The sequence below is a fragment of the Marmota marmota genome, unplaced genomic scaffold, assembly GCF_001458135.2.
Source record: "Marmota marmota marmota unplaced genomic scaffold, marMar, whole genome shotgun sequence".
NCBI classification, from domain to species: Eukaryota; Metazoa; Chordata; class Mammalia; order Rodentia; family Sciuridae; genus Marmota; species Marmota marmota.
In genome coordinates this window covers 13,702,513-13,725,659 of record NW_026000249.1, presented here as the reverse complement: position 1 = coordinate 13,725,659, position 23,147 = coordinate 13,702,513, and the positions used below count along the sequence as shown (strand labels likewise).

Below are 23,147 nucleotides of genomic sequence, written 5' to 3'. Positions count from 1 at the left end.
CCTATTAGATTCTCTTTTTTGGGAATATGGAATTGGAAATGAAAAACAGCTCCTGGGCAGGTGGCTGGAACTAAACAACATGTAAATTAAGAAGCTAGAGGGCAAATAGGCATCTTCTGCTATGAAGAAAGAGAAGGAAGGAAGGAAAGGAGGACAAAGGAAAGAAGGAAGGAAAGCAAGCAGACAGGTAGAAAAGAAAAAATAGAAGTATCAATACATGTTACAACACAGATGGACCTTGAAAATAATGTGCAAAGTAAGATACAAAAGACCACATGTTGTATGATTCCATTTATATGAAATGTCCAGAATACACAAATCTATATAGGCAGAAAGATTAGTGATTCCCTAGAGCTGGGAGGAATGGGGGGAGGGATATGATAGTAAAATGTTTCCTTGGGAAATAATAAAAATGTCCTAAAGATGAATATAGTAATGATTACAAACTGAATAATCTAAACGCCAGGACTGCATGGTTTAAATATGTGGATTGTAATGTGTGTGAATTATACCTCAATAACACTACTTTTAAAAAGATACAGAACCAGTTTATCTCTTTCTGGACAACCTCTCTTTTTGATAACTAAGGACATAATTAATATATCCTTTAAGAAGAAATACTACAGGGACTGGGGTTGTGGCTCAGTGGTAGAGCGCTTGCCTAGCATGCATGAGGCACTGGGTTTGATCCTCAGCACCACATAAAAATAAAGGCATAAAGAAGAAGAAGAAAAACTACAACACTAACTCCTTTGGTTCTCCTCCTCCTTTAAGCAATACTTTTAATCCTAATTTCAAGAGACCCCAGTTAAATACAAACCTCTGTAACTTTCTGTGTCTCTGAAGCAACTCTTTGCACTGTTGTAAAACAAATGTTAAATTCCTGAATGATGGAAGGGTATAAACTGTTGAAGTCCAGCAGCAAAATAAACTTATCATAAAAACCTGAAATAAAAAGGTCACATAATGTCAAAAAAGTCTAAAGAAAAACACTGTCAAAACATATTAGAAGTACTCTATTAAAAAGTGTAATAGAAACCATATACTCTCCAGCACTATAAAGCAGACAAAAGAGACAGAGTGGACTATCACACCATAAAATGACTTGGATTAGCGTGAAAGCCCAGATCACAAAAGATTGATGAAAAGATTCTGTCTCCCCATGAAACCAGCTTGAACCAGTCCTTCCCCAACAATCCCCAAATATACCATTATTATGGGAAAACACCACTCAGGGCCAATTATTTTGGAGACAGATCATATCTACTTCCAAAAGAATGTTGCTAAATTCTCCCTCAAGCAAGCATTCCTTCCCACCTATTCTCTCACCCAACACCAAATAAAACACCAGGGGCTGGGGATGTGGCTCAAGCGGTAATGCATTCGCCTGGCATGCACGGGGTGCTGGGTTCGATCCTCAGCACCACATAAAAATAAAATAAAAGATGTTGTGCCCACCGAAAACTAAAAAATAAATATTAAAAAATTCTCTCTCTTTAAAAAAAAAACCACCAGTAAGTGTGTGGATATCCACTCCCAGCTTCACCATCACTATATATATATATATTTTACAAACACACCTTCAAACAATAAAATGGGTAGCCCATTTACCTGTACATGAACTGTGCTGAAAACCAGATAAGAAATATTTATATGAATGTCAGTAGTGGAACGATCCACCCTTTTTGCTTACAAAAGGTGAACAGAAAGCTACTGTATTTCTCTAGGACATTTACAAAGAGTTTCCTTCACTTTGAGAAGAAACTGAATAAAAATAAATGTCCAGTATTAAGACAATAACCATAAACATATATTATTGACAGCTTACCCTGTGTCAAACAATTCTATTTATTCCTTAAATCCCTCTATAGTAGATTATTCTTATATCCATTTTACAGAAGAAGAAAACGAGTCTTATAGATGTTCAACAGGCAACACAAGATCACATAGTCAGCATTCAAGTCCAAATGTAACACCAAAGTATTACTATTCCATGTGACTCCAACCAATAATAAATCCACTTTTGTCAAAAATGTCTCCTACTCAAAGTGAATTACTTGATAAAATTCACATTATGTCCAACAATGTGAATATGTGTAACACTGCTATTGAACTGTACACTTAGAAATGGTCAAAACGGCTTAAAAATAAGATCCTTTCTAGCTCCACCACAAAACATTATCTTTGCCACTCTTGACAAGGAAAAGTTATTCTCCTGTTAAAGTTTGATTTTGTGGCTATTATCTGTATTTAACTCTGTTGGCCAAATGAACTGGTCCTAGCATACTGGCAGAGGCAGAACCTACCCTCACAGAATGGAGGGAAGAAAGGAGAGGTACTCCCATTGCAGGACAAATAGCTTCTACACTGGACCAGGGGTTGGCAAAGCATGCACAAACCAAACTCAGCTAACTGCCTATTTCTGTATCATTCATAAGCTAAGAAATATTTTTAAGTGGTTAGAAAAAGTAAAAAAAAAAAAACAGTATTTCAAGATATGTAAAAATTATATAAATAAAAATTATACTAGAATAGCAGAAAAATCCACATTAATTCCATACTAGCTGACTGGCAAACAAGATTTGCACAACATACAAGATAAAAATAAGATCGTTATGAGATCTACTTGCTGACTTCCAAGATCCAATACAGGTCTAGCTATACATGAAAAAAAATCCTTAACGCCCAGAGTAAACCAATCCAAGGTCTCATCTTACCAACTTTGGGGTCCAAAACCAAGCCTCCAGCATAAGCTGCTTTCTTCCGCCCTTTCTTGTATTTATTGGTCTCTCCATCAATTTCTTCATCTTCATCTCCCTAATGTCAAATGAAAGATAACTTCATCAGCCAGCAATTAATTAATTAATTAGGAAGTCTTACCATTCTCTCTTTTTCAATAACAGTACTTAGTTTTAACTAACATTATTTTTAGTTAATGGTTCTACCTATGGGAAAAGACAATTATTGTAATATGTTCATGAATCAAAATGAATGCCAAGCATGGTAGTTTCCTAAGCAATGCTATATCTCAGATTATATGCAAGTTCTATTTTAAATATTTCTGAATTCATAGAAAGTTCATATTTTTTAATTCATGATTATTAAAAATTCAACTTTTCATATTATACAGAATTTGAAATTGTAAAAGGGTCCTATTAAATTCATCACTCTAACATTCATGATGTAAAAAAACTACAGTATTTCACATAGGTATTATCGTTCTCTTTTTTTTTTTTTGCGGGGGGCGGGGGGTAACCAGGGATTAAACTCAGGGGCGNGGGGGGTAGGTGGTACCAGGGATTGAACTCAGGGGCACTCAACCACTGAGCCACATCCCCAGCCCTATTTTGTATTTTATTTAGAGACAGGGTCTCACTGAGTTGCTTAGTGCCTTGCCAATGCTGTCAAAGGCTGTCTTTGAATTCATGAATTCTCCTGTCTCAGCCTCCTAAGCCACTGGGATTATAGGCATGCACCAATACACCCCAGCTTTTTTTTTTAGATGGGATTTTGCTACGCTGCCTAGGGTGACCTCAAATGCCTAAGTTCAAGTGAATTCTCCTGTCTCATCCCAAATAACAGAGGGACTATAGGCACATGCCACGATGCCTGGCTCACTCTCATTGTACAGAATGAGAGTTGTACAGAACAAAATAAGTATGTTCATATACTGAAAATCCATTCCTGTGTAGTTTACTAATGGCCCACATTTAATGCTTCTGGAGAAATTAAATAGTTCTAAATTAATATTCACTATTAATTTTGGTAAGGTTCATAAAACAAGTAAATACAAGAACCTTAATCGCACTTTTTTTAAAAGAGAGAGTGAGAGAGAGAGAGAGAATTTTAATATTTATTTTTTAGTTTTTGGTGGACACAACATTTCTATTTGTATGTGGTGCTGAGGATCGAACCTGGGCCGCACGCATGCCAGGCGAGCGCGCTACTGCTTGAGCCACATCCCCAGCCCCCTTAATCACACTTTCAACATTAAATTTCCATTCTGTATCATTTACCATCAATAGATAGAACAGTAGCTAAAGTTTTAGCCCCAATATGATGGACGCCACTTCAGAAACCTGATTGTAGTGTTCATAATCATACTAGTTCAAACCGAGTATCCCCAATCTGAAAATCTAAAATCTGAAGTGCTCAAAAATATGAAACAGGGGCTGGGTTGTGGCTCAGTGGTGAATCGTTCGCCTCACACATGAGAGATCCTGGGTTCGATCCTCAGCACCATATAAAAATAAATAAACAAAATAAAGATATTGTGTCAATGTATAACTAAAAAATATATTTAAAAAAATATGAAACATTTTGAGTACCAACATGATGCCTTATTCAAGTAGAAAATCCCCACTTCATGTAACAGGGTACAGTCAAAACACAGGTACACTAAAAATATGGTATAAAATTACTACAGGGTATTATATAAGGCATAAAACAATTTTGTGTTTCGACTTCAATCCCATCCCCAAGATACCTCATTACAAAAATGCAAATATTCCAAAATCTGGAAAAAAAATCAAAATCTGAAACACTTCCAGTTCCAAGCATTTTAGATTACAGATATTAAACCTGTACAGAAAAAATGCAACATAAAAAGCTCACTGGTTTAAGGAAATTAAAGGTTTAACTGACATTAAGCTTTGGATAGTGGTTAAGTGACAAAACATTTTCCATGTGTAGCTATCTACCAAAAAGGTCTAATTCCACCTTTAAGAATTTCATATTTCACAAATAATTTTGTCTGTACAGAAAAAAAGTAGAGAAGGAAACCATACAAACCCACTGGAACAAACCTGACATGATTTCTAGTACACAGAGGCAGATGTTATTGCAGCAATTTAAAAAAAAAAAAGCTATCTAGGTAATTAAAAAGGAGGAATAAGAAAAGCAAAATACTACGTAATTTTGGACCCACCAGTTTTTGCTGAGGCTTTCTGAAAATCTGCTTGTCAGGCACGATATAGTTGTTTTCATAAAATGCATGAAGCAACAAGAACTCATTACGTTCAGATCGTCCACCCATCAGTGTCCTGGACTATTAAATAGAAATTCTTTTTACAATTTGAGCTCCAAATCACAACAAACAAAAACAACTTTGAGTTAGTTATTTTTAATTTTATCATGATACCTCCTTCAAAACTACTACTAAAATAAAGGCTGCTTTTTGGGGGGGGAAAAGTAGTAAATTATTTCTAACATTTTCTTTAAGCATTATAAAAGAGACAGCTTAAAGTATTAACAACTCGGCTATTTCTTTACTCCCAAAAGGACCATTCCACCAGACACATCCAGATGTTAGAGAGATGATCCTTATGTTCACCCAAATTTCAGCACACTGCACCTGGCATTCCTCCCCTTCTCCCAACCAGTTTTTCCTTTTACAAAAGATGCCCAGCTTTCAGAATCCAAGTTACTCATTTTATAAGCATGCATTTAGACTCATTATCATATAACAACTACCCCAAGCAAGCACTGACTCCAACAGGAAATGCTTTTTCCCCCTTTCTAAGTTAAATTTACCATAATGTTCCCAGCGATGTTAGTGATCTGCAATGCTAATGGAAGAACATTTAGCTCACACATGATCTGCAAAATGAACCTGGCATCTTTCCAGGTGTGTTCCAACAGGTACAACAGATGAGAAGATTCACTGTACAGAAAAGTAAGAATGAAACAGAATCAAGTAATTAAAAGAAACAATAACTATAATCAGAACTTCATAAAATATTACAAGGAATTTTTGGTATAAGTAACTTCAGAGCAACAGCACCTTGCCTTTGGAAACAATTTAAAAGAAGGTCGGTATGTAATTAGGAATTCATTTATACCATTGATCCCAGTGCTCTTCTCTAAGCACAAAAAAATTCTACAAAAAAATTCATATGTGTTAATAACTGCATACCTGAAAATCACTGAATCCTTTCATTCATTCTATGAAACAAGCATATATTGCATGTTTACTGTGCACTAGGCACTGGCTATAACCAAAATGGACAGGAAGTCCTATCCTCATGGAGTTTAAATCCTCATGGGGAAGACAAGAGTATAAAAAATAAAAATAAATTAAATATGTAGTGTATTATATAATGCAAAGTGTTAAAGAGAAAAAGTTAAGCCCCAAAGACAGTATAAAGTATCAAGAGCAGAGATTGAACTTTTAGTTAGAGAACCAGAGAAAACTTCATTGAAAATAAAGACCTGGAAGTGGTGAACAAGTGTTATGATTTAGAGCTGAAATGACCCCCAAAAGCTCATGTGTTGAAAGCTTGGTCCCCAGTACAGTACTGTTCAGAGGTGGGGCCTTTGGGAGGTAGCTGGATTATAAGGATTATAGCATGATTCATCCATGATGGGTTTGGGAGGTGGCAGAAACATTTAAGAAGTGGGCCTAGTAGGGGGATGCCCTTGAGGGTATACTTCTCTTTCTCTTTCATTCTCTCCTCTCCATGTGTTCCCCATCATGTTCTGCATTTAGACTCATTATCATATAACAACTACCCCAAGCAAGCACTGAATCCAACAGTGCTTAAACGCACAAGCCTAAACGCGACAACAACAGAGTCAACCAACTACAGATGAAACCTCTAAAATTGTGAGCCAAAATAAATCTTCCCTTGACTTGCTCTTCTCAGGAAATTTTGTTACAGCATAGAAAGCTGACTAACACAGGAGCAAGCCTTATGGAAAGGTATCTGAGGGAAGAGCAATCCAGGTAGTCAGAAGAGCATTCCAATGCTCTGAGCTGGTTATAGACAGTGCCTAATGCACAGTAAACATGCAATATATGCTTACTTCATATATGGTAGTTTCAGGACCTGGAAGTACATCAATATGGCTGAATGAGAGAGAATGATAGTGAGAGCAGAAGACAGTCAACAGCATAGAGATACAGTGCATAGGACCCCATAAGCCAAAATAAAAACCAGTTTTACTCCAAATGAAACAGTCAATGGGAGATTTTGAGCTGACTTTAATTTTAGCAGGATAACCTTGGTCCTGGATTAAAAATAAACCACGAAGGAGCAAGAACAAAACCAAGGAGACTGGTAATATAAGACCCAGTGCTACAGTTTGAATATGGTTTATCGCTCTGAAACTCATGTTGGAATTTAATCCCCATTGTGAAATATTATGAGGGTAGAAACTTAAATACTAAAGTATTTAAAGTGGGGGCTTTGAGCCCCCATGATTAAATGCAGGTAGCTTTATAAGAAGAGAAAAAGAAAGCTAAGGATACACACATGCACTCTCTGCCTCTCACCAGGTGATACACTGTACCACCTCAGGACTCTGACAATAAGAAGATCATCATTAGATGCAGCTCCTCAAGCTTAGACCTTCAGAACCATAAGTCAAAATAAACCTCCTTTCTTTATAATTTTCCCAGTCTGTGGTACTGTATTATAAACAACAGAAAACAGACTAAGACAACTTCAATTCAGGGGGAAGGGGATGGTGGCCTGAACCAGGGTAGGGTCAATGGAGGTGAAAAGATGTTGTCAGGTCTAGATATATTTAGAAGAGCTGATAGAATTACCTAATGGATCTACTGTAGGATATCAGAGAGAGGAACCAAGGAAGCCTCAGAGGTTTAGGGGAGAAGACGACTGAAGGCTTACAATGGTAATGAAAAAATAGAGGTATCATTAATTTAGTAAGGGAAGACTACAGAAAGACAATGGGAGAAGATCAGAGCTCAGTTCTGAACAAACTAAAGGTTCATATTAAACATCAAGTGGATACATGAATCTGAAATGTAGGGGAAAAGTCAAAACTGAATAAACACAGTGAGGAGCATCAGCCCCCATATGGTATTTAAATTTTCAAGACAATGAGATTACTTGGAGAGGATACAAAGTCAAAAGAGAGCAGCAGTCCAAGAACTCTGGAGAAACAGGTAGGAAAACATGAAAAAATGGCCAGAGAAGTAGCAGAAACCTTACTTTAAAAACAAACAAGTAATATCTCTAAATGGCTTAGTGATTGCTCAGTTTTTTGTATTTCCAAAATATCTCATTAATTATGTGAAAGAATGGGGCTGGGGTTGTGGCTCAGTGGCAGAGGACTTGCCTAGCATGTGTGAGGCACTGGGTTCGATCCTCAGCACCACATGTAAATAAATAAATAAAAAATAAAGGTACATCAACAACTAAGAAATATTTAAAAAATTAAGTGAAAGAAGTGTCAAACTCTAAATTCATATCAATTTCCAAATTACCAATAGGAAACATCAAGGTAGTGTTAAAACATGTGAAGGAGATGGACATAAACAGATCAAATTAGAATAATTCAAGAAGTAAACTAGTTCAAATTATGAAGTAACGGACATGGTGGTGCTGACATAAAGACAATTTTCTGCTCCATGGTACCATGGCACAGGTCCCTATAGCTTAAGGATAGTAGTGGCATCCTTCAATTGCTAATTTCAAGACAGATTCTAAAGAATCTGGGATCATACCTGTACATGTTTCGTACATTTTCCATTGGAATTGCAACCCTTTCCATTTTCAGAATCTGTTGAACAAGTTCAGACAAATGGTAGCTTTTGCAATGAATCAATTCCTTTGCTGAAATTTCCACATCACAGATCATTCGGCCACAGGTAGCATTTCTTTCAGCAAATCCACTCCGGCCCTACAAAGATGAGGACAAAAAGCAAGTCCCATGAACATTCCATGCTATCCTACTTTGAGGTTGACCTCAAAATTACAAAGATAAAATTCTCATTCTTCCATTTATCAATGAAAATTTTTGAACATTTACCATGTATCTGATTGACACTATTCTAAGGATACGGCAGTGAACAAAGTAAAAACAAAACTAAGAATCCTGACTTTATTTTTATTGTATATATTAAATGAATAACATAAATAAGAAAGTATATAGTTTTAGGAGTTAATAAGTTTCTGGCAAAGGGGAAAAGTAGAGTCGGGTAGGAGGGATAAGGAATTTGGGGGGACTATACCTAAAGGTATAGACTGGTTGGGGTATACCTCACTGAGAAGATTCCATATTCAGAAAAGTCTGAAGGGAGTATGAAGGGAAAAAGGGGTTAGATAAGCAAATGTTTACAATAAGTAATAATAACCTCTTCACCTTAAAGATATGAACAGAAAAAGAAGAGTAAGAGTCCCAACTCTGATAGCAGAGAACAGCAGCAGAATCCTCAAGAGATCATTATAAAAGGGACAGATTCCTAAGTTCTCTGATGAGATAACATGCTGATTTTATTTGTAAGCTTTAGGTAAAATAAGACTTCAATCTCTGAACAGTATCAGGGTTAGGAAGAAGGTGCTTCATACAAAGATGACCAAAACCTCTCCACATTTGAAGCAAGCAAGCAGAATAAAAAGTACATAGGCTTTAAAAGAGTCAGACTGACCTAGGTTCAAATCTCAGTTCTTCCCCTACTAGACCTGTGTGAATGTCTACAAAATGAAATTGAAGTTGCTATGAGAGGCTAACTACATGAGAAAGCACACAGCTCACTGCTTTCTTATATTTCACATTAACTCCCTTCCATTCATTCTTCCCATCTTCCTGAATGATAATACTCAATTAATTCTGAACCCTGCAACCCTACCCTAAGGCCTATCACTTTAGGAATGCTGAAGTAAAAGTAATATGTATGTGCTGTCTTTCTTTACTATTTCTAAATTCCAATCATTGATTTAAAAAATGACCAGTGGCTTTTTCAAGTAAAATGCTGGATTCCAAGGAAAAGACATTTGGTACCAAAGTCAAAATGTACTGAAGTTCCTATAAGACAATCAATTCCTATTCAAAAAAGTGTAGTGCTTTCTTGGTAAGTACCCAATAAAAAATGGCAAATAAAAGAAATAAGATTTTCAAAACTACTATTACCCCAAGCTTTGGCATGGTGGATCGCTTCAGACGACCTATCTTGGACCAGTGAGGAACTTTGCACACATTAATTCGCTGCAGTAGCACTTCCAGTTCAAACCCATAAATATTATGACCCTAGGCAGAAAAAGGAGGCAGCCAATAACATTATAACAAACGCAAATTAGATGATTTATCTTCAAACACACAGAATTTCTTTGCCCTTTCTTTTTCTGGTCTCTAATTGAAGACATCGTGAGCTTACCTCCGATTGGGGGTCCTTTCTTCTTCAGGAATTTATTCATCAGCAGCATTCATTAGCCTTGACATTAACAAGGCTGCTAAGCAGATTGCTTGAATAAACTTTATTTCATACTAATTGATGCAAGGTTCATATGATCTCTTTTAATTTGCAGCTCATGCCTCACAGTCTCAAAAGCAAATGTAAATTTTAACATCCCATACTTTTACATGATCACTAAAAGCTGTATTCAAACAATTCAATTTTGCTTCCTTAAAAACAGAAAACCGGCTTGTGTTGTAGGAGTTTGCAAAAAAACTTCTTAGAAAATTCAGGAATTGCATTTGGCTTCTTTAAAAACTGAGTTCAAACCCTACTGATTTAGATACTTAATAAACATGCAACAAAATAAATATATAATACCAATGAATAGTTCAAGTAAAAAACTTAAAAAGAAGTAAACAAAATTATATAGAACAGAAAATAACTCAAAATGCAACTAGATTTTTCATTTCTATAATTTCCAATTTCTGTCATGTGAATAACATTACTCACTTAATTAAAAATTAGACGAGGTTCAAAATAATTGTTATCAATAAATAGATTTACTTGATACTAATTTTAATTAAAAACATATACTACCACTTGGAGTATACAAAATCAATGAGACAGAAGGCAGAATGATGGTTGCCAGGGGCTAGGGGAAACGAGGAGGTAATTAGTACCATTTCAGTTTCAGAAGATGAAGAATTACAGAGATGGATGATGTTAATGGCTGCACATTATGTATGTAGCTAATATCCCTGAATTGTACACTTAAAAGCAGTCAAAATGGTTAATTTTATGTTATGTGTACTTTACCACCACATAAAAACAATATACCCCATTATATATTTATGGCAGTTTTGTCTATTAAATTAAAGTCCCAAAGGATTATAAGAATGTATCATTTTCAAATTATCATGCCTGGGATCAGGGACCCAAACTCATGTCAGGACTCTATCTTACATTTGAATTTCTCACTCAGACCTGGCTCTAACATCCTAAGTCAGGCCAGGTATCATAGTGCTCCAAGACATCACTCTGGGGACCAAATTACTGTTAGTAGAGACTAGGTGAGGGCCCAGTGCTAAGCCAGAGGACTATGGACAGATTTTTTCACACTTTAAATATGGGTCCTGAAATAACAAAGGGATGTGGGTGCAGAGACATTTTTAACAATCCACAGGCTTTCAGGACAGTAGCTATGCCACTGCAAGATAAGATATCTGAGAATAAAAATGAACCTAAAGGATATGGCAAACATTTTTGCAAGGCTTCAATATAACCAGATTACTTTATGACTTTTGGCAGTAAATAGATGGATCTAGAGACTATCATACTAAGTGAAATAAGCCAATCCAAAAAAAACATGTTGAATGTTCTTTCTGATATGTGGATACTAACACACAACAAGGGGAGGGAAGAATAGAAATTAAGTGTATTAGACAAAGGGGATGAAGGGAAGGGAGAAGACTGGGAATAGAAGAGATCGTAGAATAAATAGGACATAACTTTCTTATGTTCATATATGAATACATCACCAGTGAAACTCCACATCACGTACAACCACAAGAATGGGATCCCAATTAGACTAAGTTATACTACATGTACGTATAATATGTCAAAATACACTCTACTGCCAGATGCAGTGGCATATGCCTGTAATCCCAGCAGCTCAAAAGGCTGAGGCAGGAGGATTGTGAGTTCAAAGCCAGCCTCAACAACTTTGTGAGGCCCTAAGCAACTTAGCAAGACCCTATCTCAAAAAACAAACAAACAAAAATACCCTACTCATGTATATCTAAAAAGAACACATTTTTACAACATCTTTTAAAAAGAAGCTGTAATATAAGAACAGTTTTTAATTAATTTTTCTAACACTAAAAATATATATATAGGGGCAGGGGTGTGGCTCATTGGTAGAGCACTTGCCTGGCATGTGTGAGGCACTGGGTTTGATCCTCAGCACCACATATAAATAAACAAAATAAAGGTATTGTGTCCATCTACCACTAATATATATTATAACCATATTACTAATATCATATTTAAAATATAGGCATTTATTATACTTTCTGTCAAAAAATAAAACAATAGAGTTTGACTGATCAATTGACCCAGAAAAAAAGACAAAAGGAAGAATTCCTATCAAGAAGCATATAAAGGAAGGCCAAAAAACACACAAAAGTAAATATCTGGCTTTATAACTTCTACGAACTGGGGCAAAACAATGAATTATTAGCTCTCACTATCTAGTCGGAACATGGGAAGTTGTCAAGAGAAAAAAAATTGCTAGTATGAGCTCTCAAAGGAATGTCATAGAGATCCACTAGGCTCATAAAACTAAAATACTTAGTTTTCTGATTTGCACCAAATCAAGGGAATTAATTAACTCCTGTTGACACTATACATCTGGGTCACTAAGCAAAAATTTTAAAGATACTAACAGCTTATATACATTTACTTACTGATATGCTGGTCTCGTCAACTGTAAATAACTAGAGTGTTTTAAACTTCAATAATAATTCAAGGGTTGCTTTAATATTAGGGAAAAAAAAGCCTAGGGGGCTGGGGATATAGCTCAGTTGGTAAAGTGCTTGCCTTGCATGCACAAAGCCCTGGATTCAATCCCGAGCAACACACACACCACACACACACACACACACACACACACACACACACACACAAAGCCTATCTTATAGTAGGCTAGGGTTTTTCCCCTTTCTATTTGCAATTAGTATAGCAATTCATTTCACTCTGAAAAGATTCTTTGGAGCTCAAAAGTAAATAAACAATAAAAATAACCAATAAAGTCACACTGAAAAGAACTAAGAAATGAAGAGTTTCCCTGCAACATGATCAAAAAGCTACTTACCACAATGATATCAGGATCAATTTTGTGAACTTTTGCAAGGAAAAAACCTAGCAGTGTTCTTTCTGTTGTAGCAACCTCAACCTTCACATTCTGTTAATAAAAACATACCAGTCACCAACTCTTTAAAGTATTGTACCTTGGCTTCTTGTTTAACCAGGATTAAGATTTCTTAGGGTTAAAAGAGACTCCCCATTTCAAAACTAAATGCAGCAATGAAATTTTAGATTCTAGGTTTTGCAATAATAATTGCACAAAGTCTCTGAGGAGCTCATTCTAGTAATATGCATGAGAATAAAGCAAAATTTTAAGTGCTAAGCAACAGCAAGAGCAGAAATGTCCTTCCACAGAGACATGTTTGTACATTGGACACATTTGAAAGCAAATAAATCAGAGTACCTTTCAAAAGCATTACTTAATTTCCTATATAATCCCTGGTAGACTTCACTGTTGATGTATTTATCAGGAAAAGAAATCCCAAGGATTATATAAACTATTCTCAAATAATGATATAAGAACAGATAAATAAGAAACTAGACTAAAAACAAATATAAAAATTATGAGTATTTTAAATATAAATAAAATCTATCTTTACACAAAAGCCTTCCACTTGGATTACTGAATATAAATCAAGTATTCAATCTGCTCTTATTAAAAATCTCTTAAAATAGAAGTTGATAACTATATGTATTCCATAACTACGTCACAAAAATGTCAGTTTGACTCTACAAGAATTCCTAGGTCACTGTACTTGGATAGGTAATTCAGGACATGTCACAAATGATAGCCTAACCTAAAAGTACCCCCAAACTGTTAGACTTCTCAAGTCAATTTAAAATAATATACATGAAACCTGACAAGGTTGCAGCATTTGATTTTGTCACGTGAAGACATTAACAAGTGAACTTTTAATCAAACATTATTACCCTATGTGTATATATGATTACACAACTAGTGGGATTCTACATCATGCGCAACCAGAAGAATGAGAAGTTATACTCCATTTATGTATGATGTGTCAAAATGCATTCTGTCGGGCTGAGGTTGTGGCTCAGTGGCAGAACACTTGCCTGGCATGTATGAGGCACTGGGTTCGATTCTCAGCACCACGTATCAATAAATAAAGGTCCATTGACAACTAAAAAAAAATTCTTAAAAAAACACATTCTGTCATGTATAACTAATTAGAACAAATTTTAAAAAAGGAGATGAAAGAAAAAAAAGAAACAATGTACGCTCCAAAAAAATTATTTATTTATATTGAATACATTTAGCTTTGTGAAAAGCTCACTACATTTTATTATTCCCCTGCCATTTTATTAAGGGCCCAGAAAAAAATTCATGGAGCATACTATCCTCCTATTTTCTTTCCAAACAAATAAATACTTCATATTTAAAAGGAATAATTAGCTATTTACCTTTTCCTTAATGACTTCAATGAAAGCACATGGAAAAATACAGTCCTTCGGTTTAGATACAACTATAAGAAGGGAAAAAAAAATTCCAAAACCCATTTTATTGTAATTTCAGGTAGACATCAATGCATGTTTCCAAATAGAAATTTAGAAATTAAATATAAATATTCCCCCATCCCTAAAATGTTAAAAGGTTCAAGTATTTTCATTGATCATGTTGGGATTCAAATGAATAGCCAAGCACAGAACTCTATCCCTACAATTGTTAAAACTTTGATCAAATTTTGCTATCCATCAAAGTCAAAATGAATGATTATAACATTCTCTCCCAAAGGAAATCCCACAACCACCAAAGCCTCAACCAGTTTACAATGAAGTAACTCAGTTCAAACTTCTCAAACTTGGAAAAGATGACAGTTTCTCCTCTACACCATAAAAATAGCTGTTCTCACAGTAACACACAGAGGAGGTGAATAAAGGCTTGTTGAAATGAGCTAATGACTAGTTTCTTCCACATTTTCTTCAAGCTATTAGCAGTGTTTTATTCCATGTATTCCCCCTACTTAAGTGATAAACTTCACGGTAATCATAAATTTTGTTTTATGTTTAGCAAAACTAATGTGTTGCTAAAACAAAACAAATTTGCTAAAACAAAATTTATTTAACTGGCTTTCAACATGGACTATATCAGAATCCTCCTTGGAGACTGACTCATTAAACACACAGAATTCTGTCGATGTTTCACACATTGAATTGTAGTACAACTCAATTTCAATTTGATATTACTATAACCTCTCCCAAATAGGCGAACATTAATTTATTCCTTGGCACCTGCCTCATTGCAAAGAAAACTCTGGACAATAAAACTTAGTTTCCATAGCTAAAAACAACCTTAACAGTATGCACTATTTATTCTTGAAAATAATTTTTGAAAAACAAGGTACTGATCTAAGAAAAAACTCAAATCAAGTCTTTAATAAAGTATCTTTAAAAAATACATACCACAGAAGTGTGACTGAAAGGGAGGTTGTGGGGGTGCTTTATCTAATGCAAAATTGTGATGAACCAAAGCTGCTATAGCAATAACCTGCAAAGAAAGGAAGGGGGAAATCACTTATCAGACACCTAATATATATTCTGCACTCTTACTGATATGTAAAACTACAGGTACAACCCTACCCCACCTATCATCTCCCTGCAATTTACATTTGTTGAAGAAACTGAGTTGTTTATCCTATAGAATGCTCCGTGGTATGGATTCTGTTGCTTATATCCTAATAGGGTCACTTTCATTTAACACATTCTGTTTCTGTACTGCCTATAAATTCACAGTTAGATCAAATGACTTTATCAAAACCAGGTTCAACTATTTGGCAAAAATACTTTAGAGGTGCTACTGATTACTTCTATCAGAAAGCACAGACACATAATGTCTATTTTTCTATATTTCAGTGAAATTAGCAGCCACTGTCAATCATGGCCTAGATCCATTATTTCACTGGGGATTAGAAAGTGGTATTATTCCATTTTTCCTTCATTATTTATTAGCTGAAAACCTTCTAAGAACAGAAACTTCACTTCATCAATTATTTGGTTGCCTGAGGTACAGTATGTTTTCCAGAAAAGTCAGGATAATGCTTGATTTGATTCCCTCGTTTATCAGTTTTAAAAATGAGTTAGTTTCCGAGTATCCTTCATAAATGAGCAATGTGGCAGTGTTATTGTTGTTAGTATCATCATGAACTCATAAATTTGAGTGTTTCCATCTATTGCAATTATTCTTTTTTTTTTTTTTTTTTTTTTTTTTAGAGAGAGAGAGAGAGAATTTTTTTTAATATTTATTTTTTTAGTATTCGGCAGACACAACGTCTTTGTTTGTATGTGGTGCTGAGGATCGAACCCGGGCCGCACGCATGCCAGGAGAGCGCGCTACCGTTTGAGCCACATCTCCAGCCCTGCAATTATTCTTATCGTGCTCACATTGTCCCACCTTTGGTCAGTAGGATACTCTGCAAGTTGTTTCCTGGGTCCTTCTGACATATCTTCAGTAGATTTTAATATCATCCTTCCTTTCTGATATAACACGATGTTCCAGATTTATCTTAGACATTCCCTGCCTTCATTAAGCCATTTCTCCACAGAGCCCTATTTCCTTTATTAGGAAACAGTCTGTGAAAACCTCACTCTGGGCACAAGAGAACGGACACTTCTTTTTTAATTTTAACTAAGGACTTATTGAACCTTTCCCAAACACTTAACTATTAACTCCGATCATCTACAGAAATGATTATTTAAAGATCAGGGCTTGGGCTGTAGCTCAGTGGTAGAGCATGCACTCAGCATGCACAAGAGCCTGCATTCATTCAGTCTCCAGCACTACCAAAAATAAAGATGAAATCACATACTAAAAGAATGAAAATATTGTCCAAAATCCTCTTTTAAAAATACCCCCATTTATGTCAAAATGAAGCAAACATAAAGAAACTCCCATTGATCAGAGTAAGAAAACCATAAGGATCAAATGTAACAAGCTGACCACACTGGTGCTTGCCTATGGTTCCAGCTACTTGAGAGACTGAGGCAGGGGGCTCACTTGAGCCCAGAAGTTCAGGGCCAGCCTGGGCAACATAGTGAGACCCCATTTCAAAATAATAATGTCAAAAATAAAATAATAATGAATTCAACAGACAGGGAATATACATACGTGTGTGTGTGTGTGTGTGTGTATGTATGTATGTGTAAAAACCACCATTTTAAAACTCTTAATGAAATAACTAATTGAGGTAAAATGACTAATTCATGGAGGCATTAGAACAGTAGTTCTCAACTGGGGATAACTGTACCCTCACATTTTCCTCTAAGGAATATTTGGCAATTGCTGGAGGCATTTTTAGACTGTTACAACTAGCAGGGAGAGGGGGTACACACATCTAGCAGGTAGAGGCCACAGACACTGCTCAACATCTCACAACGCAATAGACCACAACAGCACTCCACAACAGCCCAAAACACCTGTAGTGGCAAGGTTAGATGAAAAGCTGATGGAGAAATATACAGTGGTTATCACCATTTGAGCCCACTGACCAATCTTAGCCTCACTAACAGCAGCTTAACCTGACATTATGTGTCTTCCAATATGAAGTACACTCTACTACCTATAAAGTATTTTGGCTAAGAAAACTGAACTTGAATCTAATTCATCCTTTAGAGATAACTTATAGCATATAGATGTATGAAGGATGGAGGAAGAATAGGCACTCTGTTTCTATAAAGGACCAAAAAATAAGTAGTTCAGGCTTTGCAGGCCTCATGGTCTCTGTCATGACTAACTGACGCTGCTGTTGTAGAGCAAAAACAGTTGAAGATATGCTGTGTTTCAAGGAAACTTTATTTACAAAAACAGGTAGTGGGCTGAATTTGGCTCACAGACCACTGTTTGCCAACCACTGGTATAGAGGAAGAAGTCCAATGATACCACAACAGAGCAAACAAATACAGACAGAAAATGGGACATTATATGAGACAACTATCAGTAATTCTTGTAATCATGCAATGTCATTGAAAAGAAAGTGGGGGGAATGGGTGGGAGTTATACCATTTAAAAAGAGATGAAAGTGGCACAAAAATTAAACACCATCTGTGAATCTTGTGTAAATCCCGATTCAAACCATCTGTTAAAAGACATTGTGAGAAACAAAGTCATTTAAGTATGTGCTGGGGATTTCAGACTAAATCAAGGAATCACTGTTAATGTTACTGGGCTTGCTAATGATGGTATATAAGAAAATGTGCATATTTTAAGAGATGTATACAAAGGCACACAGGGTTAAAATGGCATGCTGTTTGAAACTGACTTTAAAATACTTCAAGAGAAAAAAGGGAAGGGAGAAAAACAGGTGTCACAAAATTTGCTAACTGCTGAATATGTGATTGATATAGGGAGTTCATTGTATTATTCTCTGTGTACATTAAAAAAATATTTTCAGCAATGTAACTCCTTGAAAAAATCCACAACACCAGACAAAGAAACAAATTCAATTCCTTCTCCAAAATGAAGTTTTGTACTAAATTAGTATTCTTTCCCCTCCAAGAACAATTTTGTTGCAGTAAAGCTATACAAGTTCAGGCCAAGTATTACACCTAAGGAACAAATACAAAATATGTCCTTTTTTTTTACCTCATGTTGATGGTTCTTTGCATTCTGCAATGTTTTCATGCTGAAAGACATCACCACAAGTGGAGGAGGACCAATATCCTTAATTACATTCACCAGGTCAGGTTTCAAAGCCATGGCCTCAAATTTACACCAACTGATTGGCTGGTTCAAGAGCTCTGAAAAAAATAGATATAACACATCAATCGCTTTTGTTAACTTAAAAAGAAAAAGTACCATAATTATGACAACTGTGATTAACTGAGATATTCTTCAGTCCTATCTTCTATTAAAAATGACATAACATCTAACTAAAAATAAGCCACATTACTGGATGTGTGTGTATCTATGTTCATTTTCTTGAGAAAAAAAAAGTCCAAACAGGGACCAAGGCTATGGCTCAGTGGCAGACCACTTGCCTAGCATGTGTGAGGCACAGCATTTGATCCTTAGCACCACATACAAAAAATAAGCAAATAAAATAAAGGTATGCTGTCTATCTACAGCTACAATTTTTTTTTAAATCCAAACAAAGATTTTTGTAAAATGATCTAAAGAATCCAGGACCCAAGATAGGTTTAAAAAACCCAAAGCACTACCGTGGAGGAATCATAAAACATTTTTAAGAGATTCATGAAGATAAAAGAGTATCTCAGATACAAGTACTAGAAAATATCAAGTAACAGGCAAAACAAGTACTATCCACATTAGGAAGTGATTCTTCTCCCCTCCAAAGGTCAGCAGTTTACTATGGAGAACAGCTGGGCATTATCTGCCAGGTGGGAAGTACATGTAAACAACAGCATAATGGGACGCACCCTGAACAGCTGCCTGTGCTAAGGCCTCCTTCTAGACTAAACTGCCAGGCATTACAGAGATAAAGTGATTCCAAATATACCTACAATCATTCAAGGAAAATCTTGATGAAAAAACACAAAAGGAAATAAACACACTAAAATATACAAACCAATTCCTTAACTTCCCTTTAGGGGAAAAAAAAGCACATTTATCAACAACCTACTTAGCATTATGACTAAATTTTTCCTTACGTGGATTTTTTACTTCAAGCCAACAAGGTCCTTTGATCTTTCTGTTCATCAAGAACAGTTCCAAGCTGGATGTGTTGGTTCCAAATACATGAGAAAAAGTTTCTCCTTTCAAATCCTGAGGAAGCTGTGGTACTTCTGCCTAAAAGAGGAAAAAAAAAAATCTTTTTTGTTTAAAACTATTACTTCACATTTTCCAAGTCTATATTTGAAATAAACAAAAGCCTCTCTATGAAGCAGCAGAAGAAACCCCTTTGATACATGTGAAATGTAATTTGCTACAAATGAAATCCAAAACAATTCACAGTAGGAAACAAAAACAATTCACAATGACAAAATAATGCATCTTGATGACACCCATTAGAAGAAAATAGGCCAAGAAGCTCCCCCAAGAGAGAATTTGTGTCCAGAGCTGTACATGCCTCACTGATAAAGAATAGCCAAGTAAGTACCACTCCATTAGAAGAATGAAAGCAATAGAGTGGGACTCATTGAAAAAGCTTCCATCACCACTGCCAAAAACATTTTTTAAAAGTTTCCCTTTTCCAACATTGTGGGATCAAAACACTAGAACAAAGGTAAAAAGAGGTTAAGGTCTAGTTAATTAACACCCTACAGCAACGACCTTGTCTGTCACAGGAGCAAGAGCAAGAGCAGCACTATAATGATGCTACTGACACTCCTCTCTCACCTTTCCACTGCTTACAAGAGACACTTAACAGACTAATGATGTCCAACTCCATCATGTGGCATTCATTCCACTTGACAAACAATTGTGCTGTTTCAAGTTATTTATTTAAAGACGCATACTTGAAAGCAGAGAAAGACAGTATAACCTGTAGACTATGTACTTAAAATTAATTTTATCCATTTCAGTTATTCATTACTGTAAGTCCACCTCAATGAACTGTGGGCTTGAGGAGCTCTGTCAGTACTCCTAATTGAAAGCTAGTTGAAAGTTCAAAAGTAGAAAAAAATGCCATTCACCAAAACCAGGTAATTTTCTTTGTTTAACTTACCGAGTATCTAACTTCCAAGTATTGAGATTTTTCGGGAACATCAGGTATCTCAAAAGCATAATTCTTTTCCACTGTCTGGATAAGTAGATGTTTTAAAAAATCATTAAGACAAAAACTTTTCAAAACGCAAATTAGCCAGCATTACATAAATAATACATTTTCCTATATTAAATCATCAGTAATCTAGCATCCTTATGGGACACAAGAGTAATTAAAGCCAAAAAGGTATCCTTTCACCTTTCAACTAGGACTAAGACACATAGTGACAATGTTAAAAAGACTTCTCTTAGACACTACAGAAATCAAAATATTTGCATTCAAATAGGAGCAAGAAGAGATTTTTTTTACAATGTTAATGCATTAAATCATTTGTCAAGAGACAGGTTGTGGCACATGCCTACAATCCCAGCTACTCTCAGAAGTCTGGGTAGGAGAATCGTGAGTTTAAGTCCAGAGCTATACATGCCTCACTGATAAAACATAGCAAAACATTGTCTCAAAAAATAAAAATTATTTGTTACTAATTGACATTAAGCAACTCCATCTTGCTAGAATAATCAACACTATAATCATAGTTCATATGTAGTAAGTATTGGCTATGTGTCAAGTACTATTCTAATCATTCAATATGAATCAAGAGATTTAACCCTTTTGACAATGCTTGCAATAGGGCCTCATTTGCCAAATAAAGAAACAGGCACAGGGAAGTCACTTGGCACTTGTTCACAGTCAGATACTAGTAAGCAGCAGGGCTAAGACTTAAATCACAAGCAACCTGACTCTAACATTCATATGCTTCGCCATTACAACACATTGTCTCTGGAATTTTATGTTTTTAGTTTTTGTTTGCAGTGCTAGGAATAAAACCCAAGGCCTTGTGCATTATTACTTGTGGAAATTTAAAGAAGTGACTCAGCCACAATCCAAAACTTAAGTAGTTAAGAGTGTTAGCTGTATCTTTTGCAACTCAATCCTCCCTTTCTTTCCATCACTATAACTTCCCATATTTTTAGTGGGCTACAGACCCCACAATTATGGCCAAAGGCATCAATATCTCACTAAAATCAAAATATTGTTTCTTTTTTAGGGGCATTCTCCACTGAGCTATATCCCCAGCTATTTTTATTTTTTGAGACAGGGTCTCACTAAGTTACTATGGTTGGTCTCAAACTTGTAATCCTTCTGCCTCAGCCTCCGAAGTCACTGGAATCAGAGGCATGTGCCACCAACACCAGTTTGGACAATTTGTCATACATATCACACGAATATAAGACTTTCATTCTATCAGAAATAACATCATAGTCCCTGATTTTTAAAACTAAAACTTACTTAACCTTCTAATCAAAATGCATTGGCAATAACTAATTATAAAATCAAAATGTTTTCTTTGCCATTTCAGAATAAAAACATGAAATGTAAGCATTTAAAGTAATTTGCTTTGAGTTATCTATATATTCAAATTCATGACCATTATTTTACAAGCAGTTTAAAAAGAAAGCAAAATATTTTTAAAAATCTAACACAGTTTTTATATTCATGCCTATGAGATTGCCATTCTAGGGGTTCATAACCCACTTGAATCAAAGTGTGAAATATGATATGTCAAGAACTATGTAATGTTTTGAACAACCAACAATAAAAATTAAAAAAAAGAGATTGCCATTCTATGAGTTAGAGATATGCAGAAGGCACTTTGTATGAAGTAGATATGCAATACCTATTTACAAAATCAAGACATTAACAAACAACAAATTAAGAAAGCTGGGCAAAAATTTACAACCAAATACAAACCTTGGACTTGAACTTCATAATTTTATATTTTGCTGCTATTCTTTCATCAAATTCATCGTAAACATCCTTCATTGTAACTGGAATTTCTGTTTCCTTCCCTGTATTTAGATCAATTTTCTGTTCTCCCGTGGAAAGGAGAAAAGGGAGAAAAAGTATCTGTACATAAGATCTTCTTAACCACCAGAAACCCAAGTTTAAAACAGTTTTCATCCTCACCCATTTAAACACTTAATAGCACAGTCTCAACAATGAGTTCAAAGGCAAAAACAATCCCTAAAAAATACTAAACCCAATGGCTAATTCCTCCCAAAGCATCATAAAGCAAGGCAAAGATGATCAATGCTAAAAAACAATGGGAAAATAAGTATTATAAATCCTGACCAAGATGCTCCACAATTCAACAGAAATGGGGAGGGGCTGATACTGGGAGGGAGCTGGAGATATTAAAAGTCCTAATAAAGAAGAAGCAAATGGAACTGATCTTGTTAAATGGCCACAGGGGAAATATTACAGCTGCCTATGCAACAAGAGCAGGAAAACTGGGCCAAATGCCATGTCACGTTTTAGAGCCTAAGAGTCCCAAGCCCAATTATTATGGAAATGAGGAGTAAGGGAAATATAACATTCTGTATTAAAACTCAGACACTTTTACTCTAACAAGTTGAAAAACTGAGTTCAACTTCATTTCTCTAATTTTCCCATCCTCTATTGGA

At 35.5% G+C, this 23,147-nt stretch overlaps 1 protein-coding gene and 1 non-coding gene across 4 annotated transcripts in view; both read right to left on the bottom strand.

Annotated features, from left to right (window-relative positions):
• Pola1 (DNA polymerase alpha 1, catalytic subunit) overlaps positions 1–23,147 on the bottom strand; it is a 295,390-nt gene that overhangs the window by 245,851 nt on the left and 26,392 nt on the right. For all 3 annotated transcript variants that reach the window (XM_015488095.2, XM_048796434.1, XM_048796433.1), the window contains exons 12-24: positions 22,435–22,551; positions 20,644–20,718; positions 19,628–19,766; positions 18,603–18,757; positions 15,428–15,512; positions 14,429–14,490; positions 13,014–13,103; positions 9,877–9,993; positions 8,471–8,646; positions 5,533–5,662; positions 4,928–5,047; positions 2,718–2,817; positions 821–945 (exon numbers count right to left, since the gene is read on the bottom strand). In XM_015488095.2, coding sequence (XP_015343581.1) covers positions 821–945; positions 2,718–2,817; positions 4,928–5,047; positions 5,533–5,662; positions 8,471–8,646; positions 9,877–9,993; positions 13,014–13,103; positions 14,429–14,490; positions 15,428–15,512; positions 18,603–18,757; positions 19,628–19,766; positions 20,644–20,718; positions 22,435–22,551 — 1,491 coding nt within the window. The remainder of the gene's footprint in view (positions 1–820; positions 946–2,717; positions 2,818–4,927; positions 5,048–5,532; positions 5,663–8,470; positions 8,647–9,876; positions 9,994–13,013; positions 13,104–14,428; positions 14,491–15,427; positions 15,513–18,602; positions 18,758–19,627; positions 19,767–20,643; positions 20,719–22,434; positions 22,552–23,147) is intronic.
• LOC125614179 lies at positions 1,656–1,785 on the bottom strand. Its single transcript, XR_007344819.1, has one exon. It is a non-coding gene; the product is annotated as a small Cajal body-specific RNA 24 (non-coding RNA).